Source organism: Cervus elaphus, chromosome 4 (assembly GCF_910594005.1).
Source record: "Cervus elaphus chromosome 4, mCerEla1.1, whole genome shotgun sequence".
Classification (NCBI taxonomy): Eukaryota; Metazoa; Chordata; class Mammalia; order Artiodactyla; family Cervidae; genus Cervus; species Cervus elaphus.
In genome coordinates, this window is record NC_057818.1 from 40,462,450 (window position 1) to 40,481,367 (window position 18,918).

An 18,918-nucleotide genomic window follows, 5' to 3' on the forward strand; every position below is an offset into this window, starting at 1 on the left:
CAAAGAAACAGAGGAAAACAGCAGAATGGGAAAGACTAGAGATCTCTTCAAGCAAGTTAAAGATACCAAGGGAACATTTCATGGAAAGATGGGCTCAATAAAGAACAGGAATGGTATGGACCTAACAGAAGCAGAAGATATTAAGAAGAGGTGGCAAGAATACACAGAAGAACTGTACAAAAAAGATCTTCATGACCCAGATAATCACGATGGTGTGATCACTCACCTGGAGCCAGACATCCTGGAATGCAAAGTCAAGTGGGCCTTAGGAAGCATCACTATGAACAAAGCTAGTGGAGGGGATGGAATTCCAGTTGAGTGATTTGAAATCCTAAAAGATGACCCTGTTAAAGTGCTGCACTCAGTATGCCAGCAAATTTGAAAACTCAGCAGTGGCCACAAGACTGGAAAAGGTCAGCCTTCATTCCAATCCCGAAGAAAGGCAATGCCAAAGAATGCTCAAACTACTGCACAGTTGTACTCATCTCACATGCTAGTAAAGTAATGCTCAAAATTCTCCAGGCCAGGCTTCAACAATACGTGAACTGTCAACTTCCAGATGTTCAAGCTGGTTTTAGTAAAGGCAGAGGAACCAGAGATCAAATTGCCAACATCTGCTGGATCATCGTAAAAGCAAAAGAGTTCCAAAAGAACATCTATTTTTGCTTTATTGACTATGCCAAAGCCTTTGACTGTCTGGATCACAACAAACTGTGGAAAATTCTTCAAGAGATGGGAATACCAGACCACCTGACTTGCCTCTTGGGAAATCTGTATTCAGGTCAGGAAGCAACAGTTAGGTCTGGACATGGAACAACAGACTGGTTCCAAACTAGAAGAGGAGTACGTCAAGGCTGTATATTGTCACCCTGCTTGTTTAACTTATATGCAAAGTACATCATGAGAAATGCTGGGCTGGATGAAGCCCAAGCTGGAATCAAGATTGCCGGGAGAAATATCAATAACCTCAGATATGCAGGTGACATCACCCTTATGGCAGAAAGTGAAGAAGAACAAAAGAGCTTCTTGATGAAAGTGAAAGAGGAGAGTGAAAACATTGGCTTAAAGCTCAACATTCAGAAAACTAAGATCATGGCATCCAGTCGCAAAGAGTCAGACACGACTGAGTGACTGAACTGAACTGCTGGAGACTGTGATTGTAGGATTGGATGTTGGATGTCATATCTAATAGTTTGACTAAAGCTACATATTGAGAGAGTTAAATTATAGAGTTTGGGTAGTGATTGTCCCTGAAGGAACACTGGGACATTGATAACTCCTCAGATTGATCAAGGAATGAAATGAACCAAATCATCAGTGGTATACCAGGTGATAGATCAAATGGGGCAGGATAAGTATCTGCAAAAATCACTATTTTTCAGGAGGTACAAGAACTTGCTGAATGAGAATAAGGAAATTGGAAGGCTCTGGGTTCTCAGTGGACTTGACCATTAGATAATTTAGACAGAGAAGTTAGGGTTTGAGGGCAGAGTTGTTGGGATAAATAAATATAAGCGTCAAAAATACACATGGCCTAGTATTAACTAGCAGTATTTTACTCAAGGAGAAGTATTCAAGTTAACGTTAGGAAGGTGTAAAGTAGAGAGTTATGGGCAGAGCTTAATTGTCGTGATCATAGGAAGTTCTTAGAAAGGTTGGCAGAAGAGATTACAGTAGGCATAAGCAAAGCCTAGATTTGAGTAAGGGATCATTAGCAGTAATGGGGAAGGCAATGGTACCCCACTCCAGTGTTCTTGCCTGGAGAATCCCAGGGACGCGGGAGCCTGGTCGGCTGCCGTCTATGGGGTCACACAGAGTCAGACACGACTGAGTCAACTTAGCAGCAGCAGAAGCAGCAGTAAAGGGAAACACAACAGCGGATATCAGAAGGATTAAGAATAAATATGACCTTAAGGTAGAAATAGAGAATAATATGGCAGAATGATAAGAACGAAAGTATACAAGGTAAAGTGTGAAACTCAGTAATACCAGGTATGTTGCAAAATCATCTTCTGTCACTCATGAGCAGAATCTTTCAACTTCATGTAGAGTCTGCTGTTTCTGAGGATCTTAGAATAGCAATCTACTGCTGAGGTCACTGATTTCTGAAAGTTTATTTTAGCAAATTTCCACTTAAGATCTCCAGCTAGGGACTTCCCTGGTGGTCCAACAGTTAAGAATTCACCTTGCAGTGCAGAGGATGGAGGTTTGACCCCTGGTTTGGGAACTAAAGTTCCATGTGCTGCACAGTGTGGCCAAGATATTAAAAAAAAAAAGAAAAGAAAGAAAAACTAAAGAATCTTTAGTAAGAGTAGTTTTCTACACGTCTTCAGCCAGTAATTCAGTTTCTTTGGGCATCTTTTTATTCAAAGGCTCACCTCTTAGTTAGCTGCAGGGTCAGTTGTTAGAAGGCCGTAAAGACTATTGGTTTATTTTTTCATTTTTGAAGCTGAAAAAAGGGAAAGTTTCTGAGGGTGAGCTTTTGGAAGGCTTCTTGAACTTATAGGTGAGTTGGTTCTAGACAATGTTTAGTTACATCTCTATTAAGGAAGCTTGATTCAGATTGATAAAGAGACTTGTAATCCCATGGCTGTTCTAGTTTTTATTTCCTAAGGTGAATAGCTTTTGAGTTTCCAGAGGGAGCTAACCTGGTCTGATAGACATTAGAACTAAAAGTAAAACTCTTCACTAGAGAAATCCAGGAGGCTTAGAGAGCTTGGCCAGCTTAAGATCAGTAGTAAAATTTTTATGCTGTACATTTTCCAAAGATTGTGGATTGTGACATTTTTTAATCAAATGGTTAATACACTGTAGGATTCTTTATAACTCTTCTACATAAGGCTGGTGTTCCCCATGGGGGAAAGTTATTGAGTACAATGATTGAGTCGTATTTACAGCAGCAGCCTTTCTGTATAGGAAGGCTCAAATCTGTCTCGAGACAGACAATTACAACAACATGTTTTAACTGTATAATTTTGGCATAGCCCATTTGTATTTGAAAGGTCCTCTGAAGTATGATTTAGACCCACAACTGACTGCACATTTTTTTCTGGAATATGATAGCAGGATGTAAGACAGGAGCCAGTTACAGAGGAGAAATTTTCCTATCAACTCTTATTCAGAAATTATCTACTTTATGATGGGACCTGTGGTATAAGATTTTTGTCAAAGACCAGCTCAGACTTTGGGGCACTTCATAGTTGGGGTATGAGAAACCATTGAAGTGAACAGAGGATCCCATTTTTAAGTAATGTTTGTTTTCTAAGTCTGAATATTTTTATCTTCAAAATGGATTGTGCAAATGTGCCTGTTGATCTCCTATATTGTGAAATATTTCTATAGACAGCTACAAAAATACCATCTGTTTTTGCACAATGTTCTGCTAATACATTTCTCTTTGCTTTGTGGAGATTTTTATTTTACTAGAAAAATTAGGAATCCATTGTCTAAAATATCCAATGAATTCCCAAAAGTCTGTCACTTGTAATTTAATGTTTGGTCTTGGGTATTACTGAATCAGTTTAACACTCTTCTTAGTTAGGATCCATTATTGGTAGAGAGATAATGTTCCAAACAATATACCACCTTTTGTCAGAATTGAAAATTTTCCTTTGTAGCCTTGTGATCTTTTGTCCCTAGTTTCCTTAAGTTTCTTTTTCGGGGCTTTCTAGGTCAGATGAAAATATACATCTTGAATGAGAGTCAAACCTCCTAAGACTACAATCTTTTAAATCATTATTTAAGTACTGAGAGAGTTATGAAGGTGTCTCTTTGAGTCTTTGAGGCAGTCTGGCCAAGCGTGTTGTTAATTATTTGAAGAAAAGACACATAGATGTTGATTTTTTTTAATGTAATAGATGTAAAGTACTTGCATTCAGATGGACAGTAGAATAGTAATTCAGATTTGATGCAACCAGAAACCTAGGAATAACATTTGTATTAATGAATGTTTGATCTTTAATAAAGCAATATCCTCTTTTTGGGGGCTTCTACACAAGCAATACCGTCTACTGCAAGTAGTTGTACAAGGAATTGTTCTAGCTAGAAGGTTGTAATTGACTTTATTCTCAGAAAACCTTACAGATCCAGGAACGTAGTCTGGGCAGTGGTTTGGAAAGACACATGTGAACCTTTATAGGATCCACTTCCAAATTACACCATACATTTGAAGAGTGTTTATCCCATAAATGATAAGGTAAAATAAGGAAGAATCTGTAGTTTTAAGAGTCATTTTGAAAAATTTCAGAGAAGTCAGATGAAGCAATTATATGATTGTGAAAATGACTTTCTAGCAATATCTCTGGAATTTCCAAGAATAATCTTTCAAGTGCCCTTAATCACACAATTCTTCCATAAAATGTCTCTTCCAAGGAGGTGCGAAATTATGAGGGCGACGTGGATGTGTTTCCTCCAACAGTCCTAATGTGTAGACAAAGGCTCAGACGGGGAGAAGTAGATCAGTTCAAAATATCCCCAGCAGTGCTGCAGCAATTACTCCAGGAGACCAGTTGTATTTTATCCCAGTAGGTTTCAACACAGAAAGAGAAGTGTTTACATCCAGTAGAAATATGCATGTTTGTTCTCTTATGGTTTTAGATCATTCTTGTTCTGAAAATGGTAGCAGATACAATGACCACCTAGGGAATCCAAAATCAGAGTTTGGTTTATTGCTTGCCAGGCAAGAAGGAGCCACATCTCTTAGGAAAGGAACACAAATCTCCCTGAACTGAATGTAGGAGGGCTAGAAATAACATTAAATAACATTAAAAAGCAGTTTTGTCTCAGGGAGGTGAAAGCTTTGGCCAGCTAGTCTTTGGCCAGCTCAAAAGCAGGTCGTAAAGTCTCTCTCAGGAGAGGCTATTATTCGATTTTGTGTCATCTACTCTAAGAGCAAGAGCCTCAGACAAGTCTAGGATGAATTATATAATGTGTTGGCAGGCTCTGGTCACACAGCAAGCAAAACTGCGTGGGCTTCTCCTTTCACACACCAGCAGATGAAAAGAGCAAATATCCTCCTATTCTTTGGGGAAAATTGTATTTCTATGTAAAAATAAATGCAAAATGTGCTTCGAGAAGGTTACTCAACAAACTGATTATAGACACCGCCTCTGGAGAGGGGTCTGGATAATGACAGAGTGGTTTGTTTCATGTCTATTGTTGTTACATAGTAAGTGCATAACAAGTACTCACTGAATGAATGAGTGAAATGTATTTATTGGGTGTGCAACTGAAAACAGTACCAGGGAGAGTTGGAAATAAATAGCAGTGATGAATTGCATGTTTAATTCATTTAAGAGGTTTGGCACTGAGAGGGGAGGTTGAAGTTAAAGGGAAGCTATCATAGGGCATCTATTTCTCACCTTATATTTTGTTTTCCAGGGTTTCCTCATACCTTGATATGTTCCCTCAATAATACCTCCTTGGTCCCCATGACCTTCAAACTGCGTGTCCCTGGGGATGGCGTTGGCCAGCAAAGCATTTCAAGTTGTGAGCAGTATTCAGACAACAAAAAACCATTTTGGAACAAGGATGAATTACCTGTAATAAGACCAAAAGAATTCACCATAACCCCCAGCTGCGGCACCATTCGCTCCCAGGGATTTGCTGCTATCAGGGTAAAGTGCTCAGCCTTCCAGCATATGTAGCCATACAGATGAACTGTCAAATAGTTACTGAGACCACATCTAGCGTTTGCTTTATGTGCCCAGTGTCAATGAGAGGGAGTGCCTCTAATTCACATGGAAAAGTGGGTCTATTTCTACGAGGAAGTAAACTACTGTGGCAAAAGAAACCAGATACAAATATATTGGGCCAAAGAACTGACACTGCTTCAGTAGGTTTCCATCAGTCTAAATGCATTGCCTTTATCAGAACAGTGGATTCTAGCAATTTCTGTTGAAATCACTGCTCTGTGCCTAATAGTGCACTCAATACTAATATAAAAACATTTAAGAGCTCATTGACAATCAGGTCCTCCATTAGACTCAGATCATTTATACTAGTAAGTATCCAGGTTTATGCCCCAGATGATATCCAGTTTATTCAAATTTTTAACCTGAATCTGAGCTTCCTGGTGAATGTGGATGTGATGTCCCCAGCAGTGCTTTAAGGTCCACAGTGTGATGCTTGGCTTATGGCCTTGTAGTGCCAACAGCAGAATTGTCCCAGTGCTAACTGAGAAAGGTTTTTGCTGTCTCCCATCACTTATTTTTTGCTTCTCCAAGCAGTTAGGTCTAGCAACACTGAAGGCTGCTAAATTTAAATGATTTTTATCTTTTCTGGAAAAGAAAAAAAAATGGCTTCACAACTAAGGTGATAATTTTCTCTTTAGTCATTACCTTTCAATATTTAGTTCAGCTGTGAGTTTTACCCCCCCAAATTTGCTTTAAATGCTTCATAATATCTCACCATGAATTTATTCATCCTAAATCCATTCTAGGAAGTTTCAGCTTTTCTCAGGTCTTCTTCAGGGATACAGTGAGGTTTGATATCGCATATTGTTGTAACTTCCCATTTGGGCTCCTATTACAAAAGACCAGAGACTGGGTGGCTTGTAAACATCAGAAATTTATTCTTACAATCTGGAGGTTGGAAGCCTGAGGTCAGAGTACCAGCATGGTAGGGTTCTGGTGAAGGCCATTTTTCAGATTTCAGACTGCTGATGTCTCCTTGTATCCTCACCTGGTGAAGGGACGAGGGAGCTCTCTGCGGCCTCTTAGAGGGGCACTCATCCTGCTCAAGAGGGCTCAACCCTCATGACCTCATGACCTCCCAAAGGCCCTACCTTCTAATAATCAGCACGTTGAGAGTTAGGATTTCAGCGTATACATTTGGGGTGGGAGGTGGGGATATCAGCATTCACATCAGAGCAGTTGCTAATTGTGACTTGCCCAAGGAGAGTTGCAGCTGCAATGAATGAATTTATTTTTTACAGAGTAATGCTTAGCTTACATATTACCTACCATTCCCCCCTTTTGTGGATCTTCTCCCGTGTAGTTCAGGAAGATTCTAGAAGACAGCATCTATCCAGCAGGTTTCTGCCAGAACCACTTCCTCTAACCAGAGCTCAGAGACATTAGTCAGGGTTAGAGCCACTCCAGGAATCTGGAGCTGTAGTGGCTGCTTCTCTCCAAAGCTGCCAAGTTTTCCTTCTAAATCAGCTACTCCCTCTTTGCTTTATTTTTCCTTTGTATTTCAGAAAGTTTTCTCCAAGCCTCAGTTTTCCCTCCTGATCTGCACTTTAACCACGTCTATCTGGATTCAAATTTGCATCCAACAATTCCCTTTCCAACCAAAAAGATTTTAATTAGTACCTGATGCATAATTTATAGATAGAAGAGCCATAACCTATGCCGGAAGCTGTTTTCTACACTTACAAGTATCTCTTCCAATACAAATCATTTAAAGCAATTAAAAATTGTGACAAGGCTTCAAAAACCTAAATGTCAAGTTTCACAATAATAAATACAAACATAGGGTAAAACATATTGGTCAGATACTGCCCTTGGATTAACCTTTCTTCAGAGTTTCCTGTTTTCTGCTCTAATAATGAATATGGGAGGTGGGGAGGAATGACAAGATTTTGGTTAAAAAAAAAAAGATTAGTTTATTTTTCACACTATTTCTATCACTGACTTGGTTATATTCATTTATTTTGCCTTAAGTGAAATCTAGCTGTAGTGTTTTATTGATGTACTGAATTTTCAGAATTTATATAGCCCAGAGGCATAGGGAACACTTTAAATTGCAGTAATTAAAGTTTGTTTGATGTTGATGTCCTTCAGGGCCTGGTTTCCCCTCATGCCAGATCTGTGGTTCCTTTGATACTACCCCCTCAGAATTCAGCAGACCTATTATACCAAAAGCCATTTGTTAGAATCTAACCTGGCCTTTGAAACAACTCAGCATGCCCTGACCCTGAAATGGAACCTGTTTAACTAAAAATGTTAAATGCCATATATCCTCTAATAAAGTACTTAGAAACCACACTCATCCATGTGGTCCTCTCCTGGCCCCCTTCTCCCCTGTGCAGGGGGAGAGTTGGCCTTTTAGAAGAGCAGCTTTTTACCTTTTTCTTTCTAGGTGACGTTATGCTCCAACACTGTGCAGAAATATGAGCTGGCCCTGGTGGTAGATGTGGAGGGCATCGGGGAGGAAGTGCTGGCACTCCTAATCACAGCAAGGTATCACGCTCACCTGCTTTCTCTTTCCCAGTCTCCCCTAAGCCACCAGTAATGGGCTGGCTCTCGGGCAGGAAGGCAGCACAGGAGCAACCAACCAGTTTACTGCCTTTCCTGAGAAAGGAAGAAGAATCTGATATTGGAGTGACAAAGTTTTATATGAGAAAACACACCTTTGGTGGAGATATGAGGAGGGATGTGTATGTTAGGTGTTAAGTATAATAGTGCTCTTTAATGGGTCTGATTTTCCGTGTGTATACTTGACAAGGTTTTATCAGGAAGAGATGAGCAGTTGCTGGTTTTTATTTTTATCTTTAAAGATAGTACCCCAGAGCTGTGCAGCAGAAAGAGTGGTGCTCATAGCCCTGCTCCAGGACATTGTCAGTAGGACTTAAAGGCAGGCTGCAAGTGGTCCCCCAAAACAAGGCCCTCGCTAACATCATAAACTCCTCAGAACCATCACAGCTTGTCTCTCTTTTTCGATAGAGGCAACAGTGGGTCCTGGAGTCAGGGTAAGATCCGGGCTCTGGCATGTGTTGACTGTGTCTCCTTCACTAAGTTTACAGCCTTTCTAAGCGAGGTGTGTCACCTAATGATGCTGACCATGGTCCTAAATAAAATCACAGACCGTGCTCTTGCCAAAGTAAACAAGTGTCCAGGTCTGGGACCTGATAGTGTGGATGAAAATGCCATCTGAAGGAAATAGGCAGTATTCTAGTACCTAGAATGTAGGACCTTCATGAATCTTAGGAAGATGCACCTTAAAGAAGGCACAGGTATGCTGGTTGGTGGGGTCATCATAACCAGCACCATTTCCTCTGTCTTGGGCTTGAGTGAAGTCAGGGGGCAGCCCTAAAATAACTTGAAGGTCAAGTTCTTGCCACAATCTGCTTAATATTCCCTCCAGAGACCTCACTAATCATTTGTTTAAGAACAGTGGAAAAATCCTTTTGTTTGGTCTTCTCTATCCCGAAGTTTGACCTTTTGTCTAGTCTTGCATTTCTTTTCTATTTTTCTTTTATTCTGATACTTTACAATGCCTTTTCCCTGCAGCTCTAAGTAGAAAATCCTGCATTTTAAAAAGGTGGGGAATGGGTTATAGGAGGCTATGAGTTTTCTAGCATGTGTACTCTGTGACCAGGTCAAATGCTGAGTCCTGTCAGCCCCAGTGTTTCAGGTAGTAAAGGATAAGCTTTACCAGAATCATTGGGTCAACTGACAACTCCCATTCTAACTAAAAGTGAACCCTCATCTTCTGCTAAAACTTGAACTTGAGGTCAAGACTCTTGTGTCACTACTTTTGGAGCAGTCTGTAAGGACTGCTCAGACTCTCAACAGAGGAGCTACTTTTAGAACGTGCTCCCCAAAGTGATTCTCCCAGAGAGCCAGCAGTGCGACTGGTCGGGCAGGGACCACGGGCTCATCGCCTCGTACTGAGCCATCAGGGGGTCCTGTGCCATGCCTTCGTTCACACCATCTTCTGTGTTTCCCCAGGAAGAGCTGATGCCAATGTCAGTCCCTCAGATTATTTTCTTTCTACCTATGAGCAAAAATGGGGCTCTGGGAGGGAGAGCAGCTGGCTCAAGGTTGTGCTTGGTGAGGTCAGTGTTTGAACCTGGCTCTGACAGATTCACACGCCAGCACTCCTCACCATGGCACCATGTTGTGAAAATGCAGCGGGGCAGGGCAGACCTGGGGACTGAACAGACACGAAATCAAACCCAGGTCACCTAATAATAGGCCAGTCTGCACACGCAGGCCTTCCATCCCTCGCTCCTGCCCCCCACAACACCCCCTCCACACTGAGCACCACTGTCACAGTGCCAGGTCTGGGTCGAGCAGCTGCCTGAGCCCACTGATCCAAGGCAGCTGTTCCTCATGGAAATTAGAATTAGTACCATTATTTAGATGGTGCGAGCTGTTGCTGGGCCTCAGGGGACTCTGACTGGTCCAAAATGTCACAGCGAGTGGCATGGGCCCTGTTTGTCATGGAAACAGATCCACTGTCCTAAGGAACTTGTGCTTTGGGGGCTCCTTGCCAGAGAAAGGCCAAATATGAAAAACAATGGAAATGTTAGTCATTACCCACAGAAAACAGTGTTTAAGGTGTCCTGCTAATAGCCCTTTTTTGATTAAAAAGTGGTTACTAGGGGCTTAGAGAGAGGGATGGCAGGAGAGAAGATGTGAAAATGATTAATGTGGTTATTAGAGGAAAACTAGTGTGTGACAGTGACAAATGTGTTTAACTTGGGACTGCGTCCCCCATATGTAAACAAGCTCTCCCTTCATCCTTGTGAATTCTTTAATGGGCTCCTTCCCTCGAGCAGGTGTATTGTACCTACCCTCCACGTGGTTAATACAGAGGTGGACTTCGGGCGTTGCTTCCTGAAATATCCATATAAGAAAACGATCCAGCTTGTCAATGATGATGACCTCCCAGGATGCTATCGGGTCCTGCCTCAGGCGAGTTACTCTATCCATTTTCAGTGTTGCTTTTTATGAGTTGGATTCCTTCAGTGAGAAAGAGAAGTCCTTTGAAAGAGCCATATTCCTGACCACATGATCTACGTAAATTCTGATTTTTAACTGTGGGATAACCTGGGGGTGGGGTTATAAAGCCACAGCTGGATTGCCCCCTGTGTGAGTGAGCAGCTGCAGGTGGAAACAGTTGTTGTTTTTTGAGGGAAATTGCCTTTGATAAAGAGGGGAAAGGGTCAATTAGGCCAACATGCAGAAGTTGCACCTGCAAATTATTGCCTGTGAATTCACCATGCATGGCAAATAAGGCAGAGCTGGGAGTTTTCATTTATGTCTATGGCTGTGACTTGAACTGAATCACTAAGATATGCTAATACAGTATTTATAAATGAACTTTTTGCACCGGAAAGTTAGAGATAATATATGAAGGAGAATGGAGGAACTGTTCCTTAATGTTTTATGAAATGGATCTCTCCACATGCCGTTATACCTATCTAGGTGGGAGACTAAGTACTTAAACACACTTGGAAAAGTGATTCAAAAATATCTGTATAGACTACAGTAAATGGACTAATGACTAATGAGATACAGTTTACCAAGAAAGTATTTGGGTTTAAAACTCAATTCTATAAGTACTACTCTAATAAAAATTCATGCAGAAAATGAAATGGTTTTATTCGGCTACAAGTGCAAAATAAAAAACCAGTGAGGTGACTCCATGGTGCAATGGATAGTGCACTGGACTTCCAAAAGACCAGTGTTGGGGCCGCAGAACCAAGGCAGGTTTAGGCCGCATCAGAGAAACAGTATTCCATAGCTAGAGGAAGGAGAGAGCCACCTGTCAGAGCAGTGCTGGAGTGTTGTCTTCAGCTCTTGACAGGGTGTTTTTTTAATGGAAACTTGAAAAATATAGAATCATGTTCAGAGTAACCAGAATGTCAACCTACGTCATTTAGAAACCCAAGTCATCTGAGGAGCAGGCACAGCGTCTAACCTGATTAACTGGAATGAAATAGCTATCTCTAGTCAAAGGACTACTGTATTAAAAAGGAAATTCAAATTATTCTGTGGGCTTCTCTGAGACAAAACCAGAAGCTAAGAATGAATGGGGGTGACAGGAGACAACTTTTCTAGCTTTCAGATGTTCAACAGCAGAACAGGCTGGCCACTCACAGCGCTTGGTCACCTCAAGAACTCAGAACAGAGCCTGAGTCACACTGAGTGATGGGGAAGCTGTTACTGCACAGCTGGGCTGGGAAAGGGTGAGGCACTAGCCTCAGGGGCACCAAAACAGTAATCAAGATAGACGGTGTTTTCATGCCACACTTGAAGAAATCAAAAGTATCACAAAAAATCCATGATAAATAAGGTATCAAAACATTTGGTAAAGATGTAATCAGACTGATTTTCCTTTGGCCTCAGGGTCCAGGAAGGCTAGGCAGATCATTGCCACAGAGGGATGTTGAGTTATGATTAGGTAAAGTTGGACCAGACCAGGTACAGAAAAACCATGGGGCACTCCAGGCAGGTGAAACTGGCACCGTCTGTCCTTCCTTCCAGAAGTGGGGGCTCTGAAAAGTGTTTCCCCAAATTATTCAAACTTGACTGTGGGATTTATAAAAAAACTTTTTATTGAAGGATAATTGCTTTACAGAATTTTGTTATTTCCTGTTAAACTTCAACATGAATCAGCCATAGGTATACATATATCCCCTCCCTTTTGAACCTCCCTCCCATTTCCCTCCCCATCCCACCCCTTTAGGTTGATACAGAGCCCCTGTTTGAGTTTCCTGAGCCATACAGAAAATTCCCATTGGCTATCTATTTTACATATGGTAATGTAAATTTCCATGTTACTCTTTCCATACATCTCACCCTCTCCTCCCCTCTCCCCAAGTCCATAAGTCTGTTCTCTATGTCCATTTCTCCATTGCTGCCCTGTAAATAAATTATTCAGAACCATTTTTCTAGATTCTGTATATGTGCATTAGAATATGGTATTTATCATTCTCTCTCTGACTCACTTCATTCTGTATAGTAGGTTCTAGGTTCATCCATTTCATCAGAACTGACTCAAATGTGTTCCTTTTTGTGGCTGAATAATATTCCATTGTGTATATATACCACAACTTCTTTATCCATTCATCTGTCCATGGACATCTAGGTTGCTTTCATGTTCTAGCTATTGTAAATAGTGCTGCAGTGAACAGTGGGATACATGTGTCTTTTCCAATTTTGGTTTCCTCAGGGTATATGCCTAGGAGTGGGATTGCTGGGTCATAAGGTGGTTTTATTCCTAGTTTTTAAAGGAATCTCCATACCATCTTCCATAGTGGCTGTATCAATTTACATTCCCACCAACAGTGCCAGAGCGTTCCCTTTTCTCCACATCCTCTCCAATATTTATTGTTTGTAGACTCTTTCATGATGGCCATTCTGACTGGTGTGAGGTGATATCTCATTATGGTTTTGATTTGCATTTCTCTAATAATGAGTGATATTGAGCATCTTTTCATGTGTTTGTTAGCCATACAGGTTATGTCTTCTTTGGAGAAATGTCTTTTTAGGTCTTTTTCCCACTTTTTGATTGGGTTGTTTATTCTTCTGGCATTGAGTTGTATGAACTGCTTGTATATTTTGGAAATTAATCTTTTGTCAGTTGTTTCATTTGCTGTTATTTTCTCCCATTCTGAGGGCTGTCTTTTCACCTTGCTTATAGTTTCCTTTGCTGTGCAAAAGCTTTTAAGTTTAATCAGGTTCCACTTGTTTACTTTTGCTTTTATTTCCATTACTCTAGAAGGTGGGTCATAGAGGATCTTGCTTTGATTTATGTCATCAAGTGTTCTGCCTATTAGTATTCCTCTAAGAGTTTAATAGTTTCTGGTCTTATATTTAGGTCTTTAATCCATTTGGAGTTTATCTTTGTGTGTGGTGTTAGGAAGTGTTCTACTTTCATTCTTTTACACGTAGCTGTCCAGTTTTCCCAGCACCATTTATTGAAGAGTCTGTCTTTGCTCCATTGTATATTCTTGCCTCCTTTGTCAAAAATAAGGTACCCATTAGGTGCATGGGTTTATTTCTGTGCCATTGGTCTAAATTTCTGTTTTTGTGCTGGCACCGTGCTGTCTTGATGACTGCAGCTTTGCAGTATAATCTGAGGTCAGGAAGCTTGATTCCTCCAGCTCCATTCTTCTTTCTCAAGACTGCTCTGGCTATTTGGGGTCTTTTGTGTTTCCACATGAATTGTGGAATTTTTTGTTCTAATTCTGTGAAAAATGCCACTGGTAATATGATAGGGATCACAATGAATCTGTAGATTGCATTTGGTAGTATAGTCATTTTCACAATTTTGATTCTTCCTGCTTAGGAACATGGAATATCTCTCCGTCTGTTTATGTCATCTTTGATTCCTTTCATTAGTGTCTTATAATTTTCTGTGTACAGTTCTTTTGTCTCCTTAGGTAAGTTTATTTCTAGATATTTAATTCTTTTCGTTGCAATGGTGAATGGGATAGATTCCTTAATTTCTCTTTCTGATATTTCATTGTTAGTATATATAAATGCAAATAATTTCTGTGTATTGATTTTGTATCCCGTAACTGCTAAATTCACTGATTAGCTCTATTAATTTTCTGATACTATCTTTAGGGTTTTCTATGTATAGTATCATGTCATTTGCAAACAGTGAGAGCTTTACTTCTTCTTTTCTGATCTGAATTCCTTTTATTTCTTTTTCTTCTCTGACTGCTGTAGCTAGGACTTCCAGAACTATGTTGAATAATACTGGTGAGAGTGGACACCCTTGTCTCATTCCTGATCTTAGGGGGAATGCTTTCAGTTTCTCACTAGAATAATGTTTGCGGTAGGCTTATATATATGGCCTTTACTATGTTGAGGTAGGTTCCTTATATGCCCATTTTTTGAAGAGTTTTAATCATAAATGGTGCTGAATTTTGTCAAAGGCTTTTTCTGCATCTATTGAGATTATAATTTGTTTTTTTTCTTTCAATTTGTTAATATAGTGTATCACATTGATTGATTTGGGTATCTTGAACACTCCTTGCGTTCCTGGAATAAATCCAACTTGATCATGGTGTATGAGCTTTTTGATGTGTTGCTGAATTCTGTTTGCTAAAATTTTATTGAGGATTTTTGCATCTATGTTCATCAGTGATATTGGCCTGTAGTTTTCTTTTTTTGTGTTGTCCTTGTCTGGTTTTGGTATCAGGGTGATGGTGGCCTTGTAGAATGAGTTTAGAAGTGTTCCTTCCTCTGTAATTTTTTGAAAGCGTTTTAGAAGGATAAGCATTAGCTCTTCTCTTTATGTTTGATAGAATTCTCCTGTGAAGCCATCTGGTCCTGGGCCTTTGTTTTGGGGGAGATTTTTGATCATAGCTTCAATTTCAGTGCTTGTAATTGGGTTGTTCATAATTTCTATTTCTTTCTGGTTCAGTCTTGGAAAATTGAACTTTTCTAAGAATCTTTGCATTTCTTCCAGGTTATCCATTTTATTGCCATATAGTTGTTCATAAGTATAGAAAATCCCATGGACGGAGGAGCCTGGTAGGCTACAGTCCATGGAGTTGCTAAGAGTGGGACCTGACTGAGCGACTTCACTTTCACTTTTCACTTTCATGCATTGGAGAAGGAAATGGCAACCCACTCCAGTGTTCTTGCCTGGAGAATCCCAGGGACAGGGGAGTCTGGTGGGCTGCCGTCTCTGGGGTCGCACAGAGTCAGACATGACTGAAGTGACTTAGCAGCTTAGCAGCAGCAGCAGTTGTTCATAATAGTCTCTGATAATCCTTTGTATTTCTGCATTGTCTGTTGTAACATCTCCTTTTTCATTTCTAGTTTTGTTAATCTGATTCTTCTCTCTTTTTTCTTGATGAGTCTGGCTGAAGGCTTGTAAATTTTGTTTATCTTCTCAAAGAACCATCTTTTAGTTTTATTAATCTTTACTATGGTTTCTTTCATTTCTTTCTGCTCAGATCTTTATAATTTCTTTCCTTCTACTAATTTTGGGTCTTTTTTCTTCATTTTTCCAGTTGTTTTAGGTGTAACGTTAGGCTGTCTTTTCAATGTTTTTCTTGTGTCTTGAGGTAGGATTGTATGGCTAGAAACATCCCTCTTAAAACTGCTTTTGCTACATCACATAGGTTTTTTTTTTTTTTTTTTTAAATATGGAACGCTTCACGAATTTGCGTGTCATCCTTGCGCAGGGGCCATGCTAATCTTCTCTGTATCGTTCCAATTTTAGTATATGTGCTGCCGAAGTGAGCACATCACATAGGTTTTGAGTTGTGTTTTCATTGTCATTTGTTTTGAGAAATTTTTTGATTTCCCTTTTGATTTCTTCAGTAACCTGTTGGTTATTTAGAAACATGTTGTTTAATCTCCATGTGTTTGTGTTTCTTACAGTTTATTTCTTGTAATTGGTATCTGGTCTCATAGTGTTGTGGTCGGAGAAGATGTTTGATACGATTTCAATTTTCTTAAATTTACTGAGGTTTGATTTGTGACCCAAGATGCGGTCTATCCTGGAGAATGTTCCATATGCACTTGAGAAGAAGGTGTATTCTTCTCCATTTGGATGAAATGTCCTAAAGATAACAATGAGATCCATCTCATCTAATGTATAATTTAAGCCTTGTGTTTCCTTATTAATTTTCTCTTTTGATGATCTGTCCATTGGTGTGAGTGGGGTGTTAAAGTCTCCTACTATTATTGTGTTACTGTCAATTTCTTCTTTTATGTCTATTAGTGTTTGTTCTTATGTATTGAGATGCTCCTATCTTCGGTGCATAGATGTTTACAATTGTTATGTCTTCTTCTTGGATTGATCGCTTGATCATTATTTAGTGTCCCTCCTTATCTCTTGTAATCTTCTTTATTTTAAGGTCTATTTTGTCTGATATGAGGATTGCTACTCCAGATTTCGCTTCCCATTTGCATGGAATATATTTTTCCATCCTCTCACTTTCAGTCTATGTGTGTCTTTAGGTCTGAAGTGGGTTTTTTGTAGACAGCATATATATATGGGTCTTGTTTTTATATCCATTCAGCCAGTCTGTGTCTTTTGGTTGGAGCACTTAGTCCATTTACGTTTAAAGTAATTATTGATATATATATTCCTATTGCCATTTTCTTAAATGTTTGGGGTTGACTTTGTAGATCTTTTTCTTCTCTTGTATTTCTTGACTATTTAAGTCCCTTTAACATTTGTTGTAAAGCTGGTTTGGTGGTACTGAATTCTCTTAACTTTTGCCTGTCTGAAAAGCTTTTTATTTCTCCCTCAGTTTTGAATGAGATCCTTGTTGGGTACAGCAATCTGGTTGTAGATTTTTCCCTTTGAGTTCTTTAAATATATCCTGCCATTCCCTTCTGGTCTGCAGAGTTTCTGCTGAAAGATCAGCTGTTAAGCGTATGGGGTTTCCCTTATATGTTACTTGCTGCTTCTCCCTTGTTGCTTTTAATATTCTTTCTTTGTGATTAGTCTTTGATTAGTATGTGACTTGGTGTGTTTCTCCTTGGGTTAATCCTGTATGGGACTCTGTGCCTGTTGGACTTGATTGACTATTTCCTTTTCCGTTTTGGGGAAATTTTCAACTATAATCTCTTCAAAAATTTTCTCATATCCTTTCTTTTTCTCTTCTTCTTCTGGGACCCCTATAATTCAAATGTTGGTGCATTTGATGTTGTCCCAGAGGTCTCTGAGACTGTCCTCAGTTCTTTTCATTCTTTTTATTTTATTCTGCTCTTCAGAAGTTATTTCCACCATTTTATCTTCCAGCTCACTGATTCATTCTTCTGCTTCAGATATTCTGCTATTGATTCCTTCTAGAGTTATTTTAATTTCAGTAATTGTGTTGTTTGTCTCTGCTTGTTTATTCTTTAATTCTTCTAGGTCTTTGTTAATTGATTCTTGCACTTTCCCCATTTTGTTTCCAAGGTTTTTGATCATCTTTACTGTCATTATTCTGAACTCTTTTTCAGGTAGTTTGCCTGTTTCCTCTTCATTTATTTGGACTTCTGTGTTTCTAGTTTGTTCCTTCATTTGTATAGTATTTCTCTGCCTTTTCATTAGTTTTTTTAACTTACTGTGTTTGAGGTCTCCTTTTTCGAGGCTTCAAGGTTGAATTCTTCCTTCCTTTTGGTTCTGCCCTCCTAAGGTTGGTCTAGTGGTTTGTGTAAGCTTCTTATAGGGTGAGATTTGTGCTGAGTTTTTGTTTGTTTTTCCTCTGATGGGCAAGGCTGAGTGAGGTGGTAATCCTGTCTGCTGATGATTGGGTTTGTATTTTTGTTTGGATGAGGCGTCCTGCCCAGGGTGCTGCTGGTGGTTGAGTGATGCCAGGTCTTGTATTCAGGTGGTTTCCTTTGAGTTCTCACTATTTGACACCCCCTAGGGTTAGTACTCTGGTAGTCTCGGGTGTTGGAGTCAGTGCTCCCACTCCAAAGGTGCAGACTTGATCTTGTTCAGGGGTGACTGTTGTTTAAGGAAATGTCCCTCTTGTATGTCTGTGGCTTAGAGTTGTATGTTGTAGCTTCTTTCAAACCTGAACAACTGTGGTGGTGGCCTGGCAGCCTGCTCCGGTGTCCAGGTGGATGACTGAGTGCCTCAGGCGGTGGCTTGGGTGTGGGCTCCCAACCATGGGATTTTTAAAGTTTTATTTGTGTTACATAAAAACTTAGTAATGTGCTGCAGAACAGGGTTCTTAGGAACACACACTAGTAAACAATGGACAACATTCATTCATTCACCTACCTGTTTTTTCCATTTAAAAAACATATACTGAGCATGTGTTTGGGGCCAGAAAGTGGACAGGTATTGAGGAGAGAGGCCCAGGTCATGCCCTAAGACGTTTATAGCCCTTGGAGAAGATGGACATGTTGATAGCACATGCTGAGGAAAGGGACTGAGGGATGCTCCCTGAGAACAAAGGAAGTGCCTGGACTTTAGGGCCCAGACACCCCTGGGGGTTTCAGGAAGAGTTGGGGGGCAGGTCAGAAGGTTCAGGCATTGCAGAAAGAATAACTGCAAGTGCAAAGGGTTGGAGGTGAAAGCAGTATCATGTGTTCAGGAGATGCCAGTGGCCTCTACTGATCGAGCGTACAGGGGTGAAGTGGATGGGGATTAAAGCATGAAGGTGCAAAAGGCCTGTTCAAGGAATTTGGCCATGGGAAGCCGTTGTTCCTGAGCTAATTCACATTGTAGATGATTCTGCACTTTTCTGGGTCACACACTTTGGATTTGGGGCTT

At 40.2% G+C, this 18,918-nt stretch overlaps 1 protein-coding gene and 1 non-coding gene across 2 annotated transcripts in view; one reads left to right on the forward strand and one right to left on the reverse strand.

Annotated features, from left to right (window-relative positions):
- The window catches only part of HYDIN (HYDIN axonemal central pair apparatus protein), a 348,507-nt gene that overhangs the window by 153,310 nt on the left and 176,279 nt on the right, over positions 1-18,918 (forward strand). The window contains 3 exon segments of the mRNA XM_043899028.1: positions 5,380-5,615; positions 8,083-8,183; positions 10,508-10,643. Coding sequence (XP_043754963.1) covers positions 5,380-5,615; positions 8,083-8,183; positions 10,508-10,643 — 473 coding nt within the window.
- On the reverse strand, positions 15,836-15,942 carry LOC122693038. The gene has a single exon (XR_006340836.1). It is a non-coding gene; the product is annotated as a U6 spliceosomal RNA (small nuclear RNA).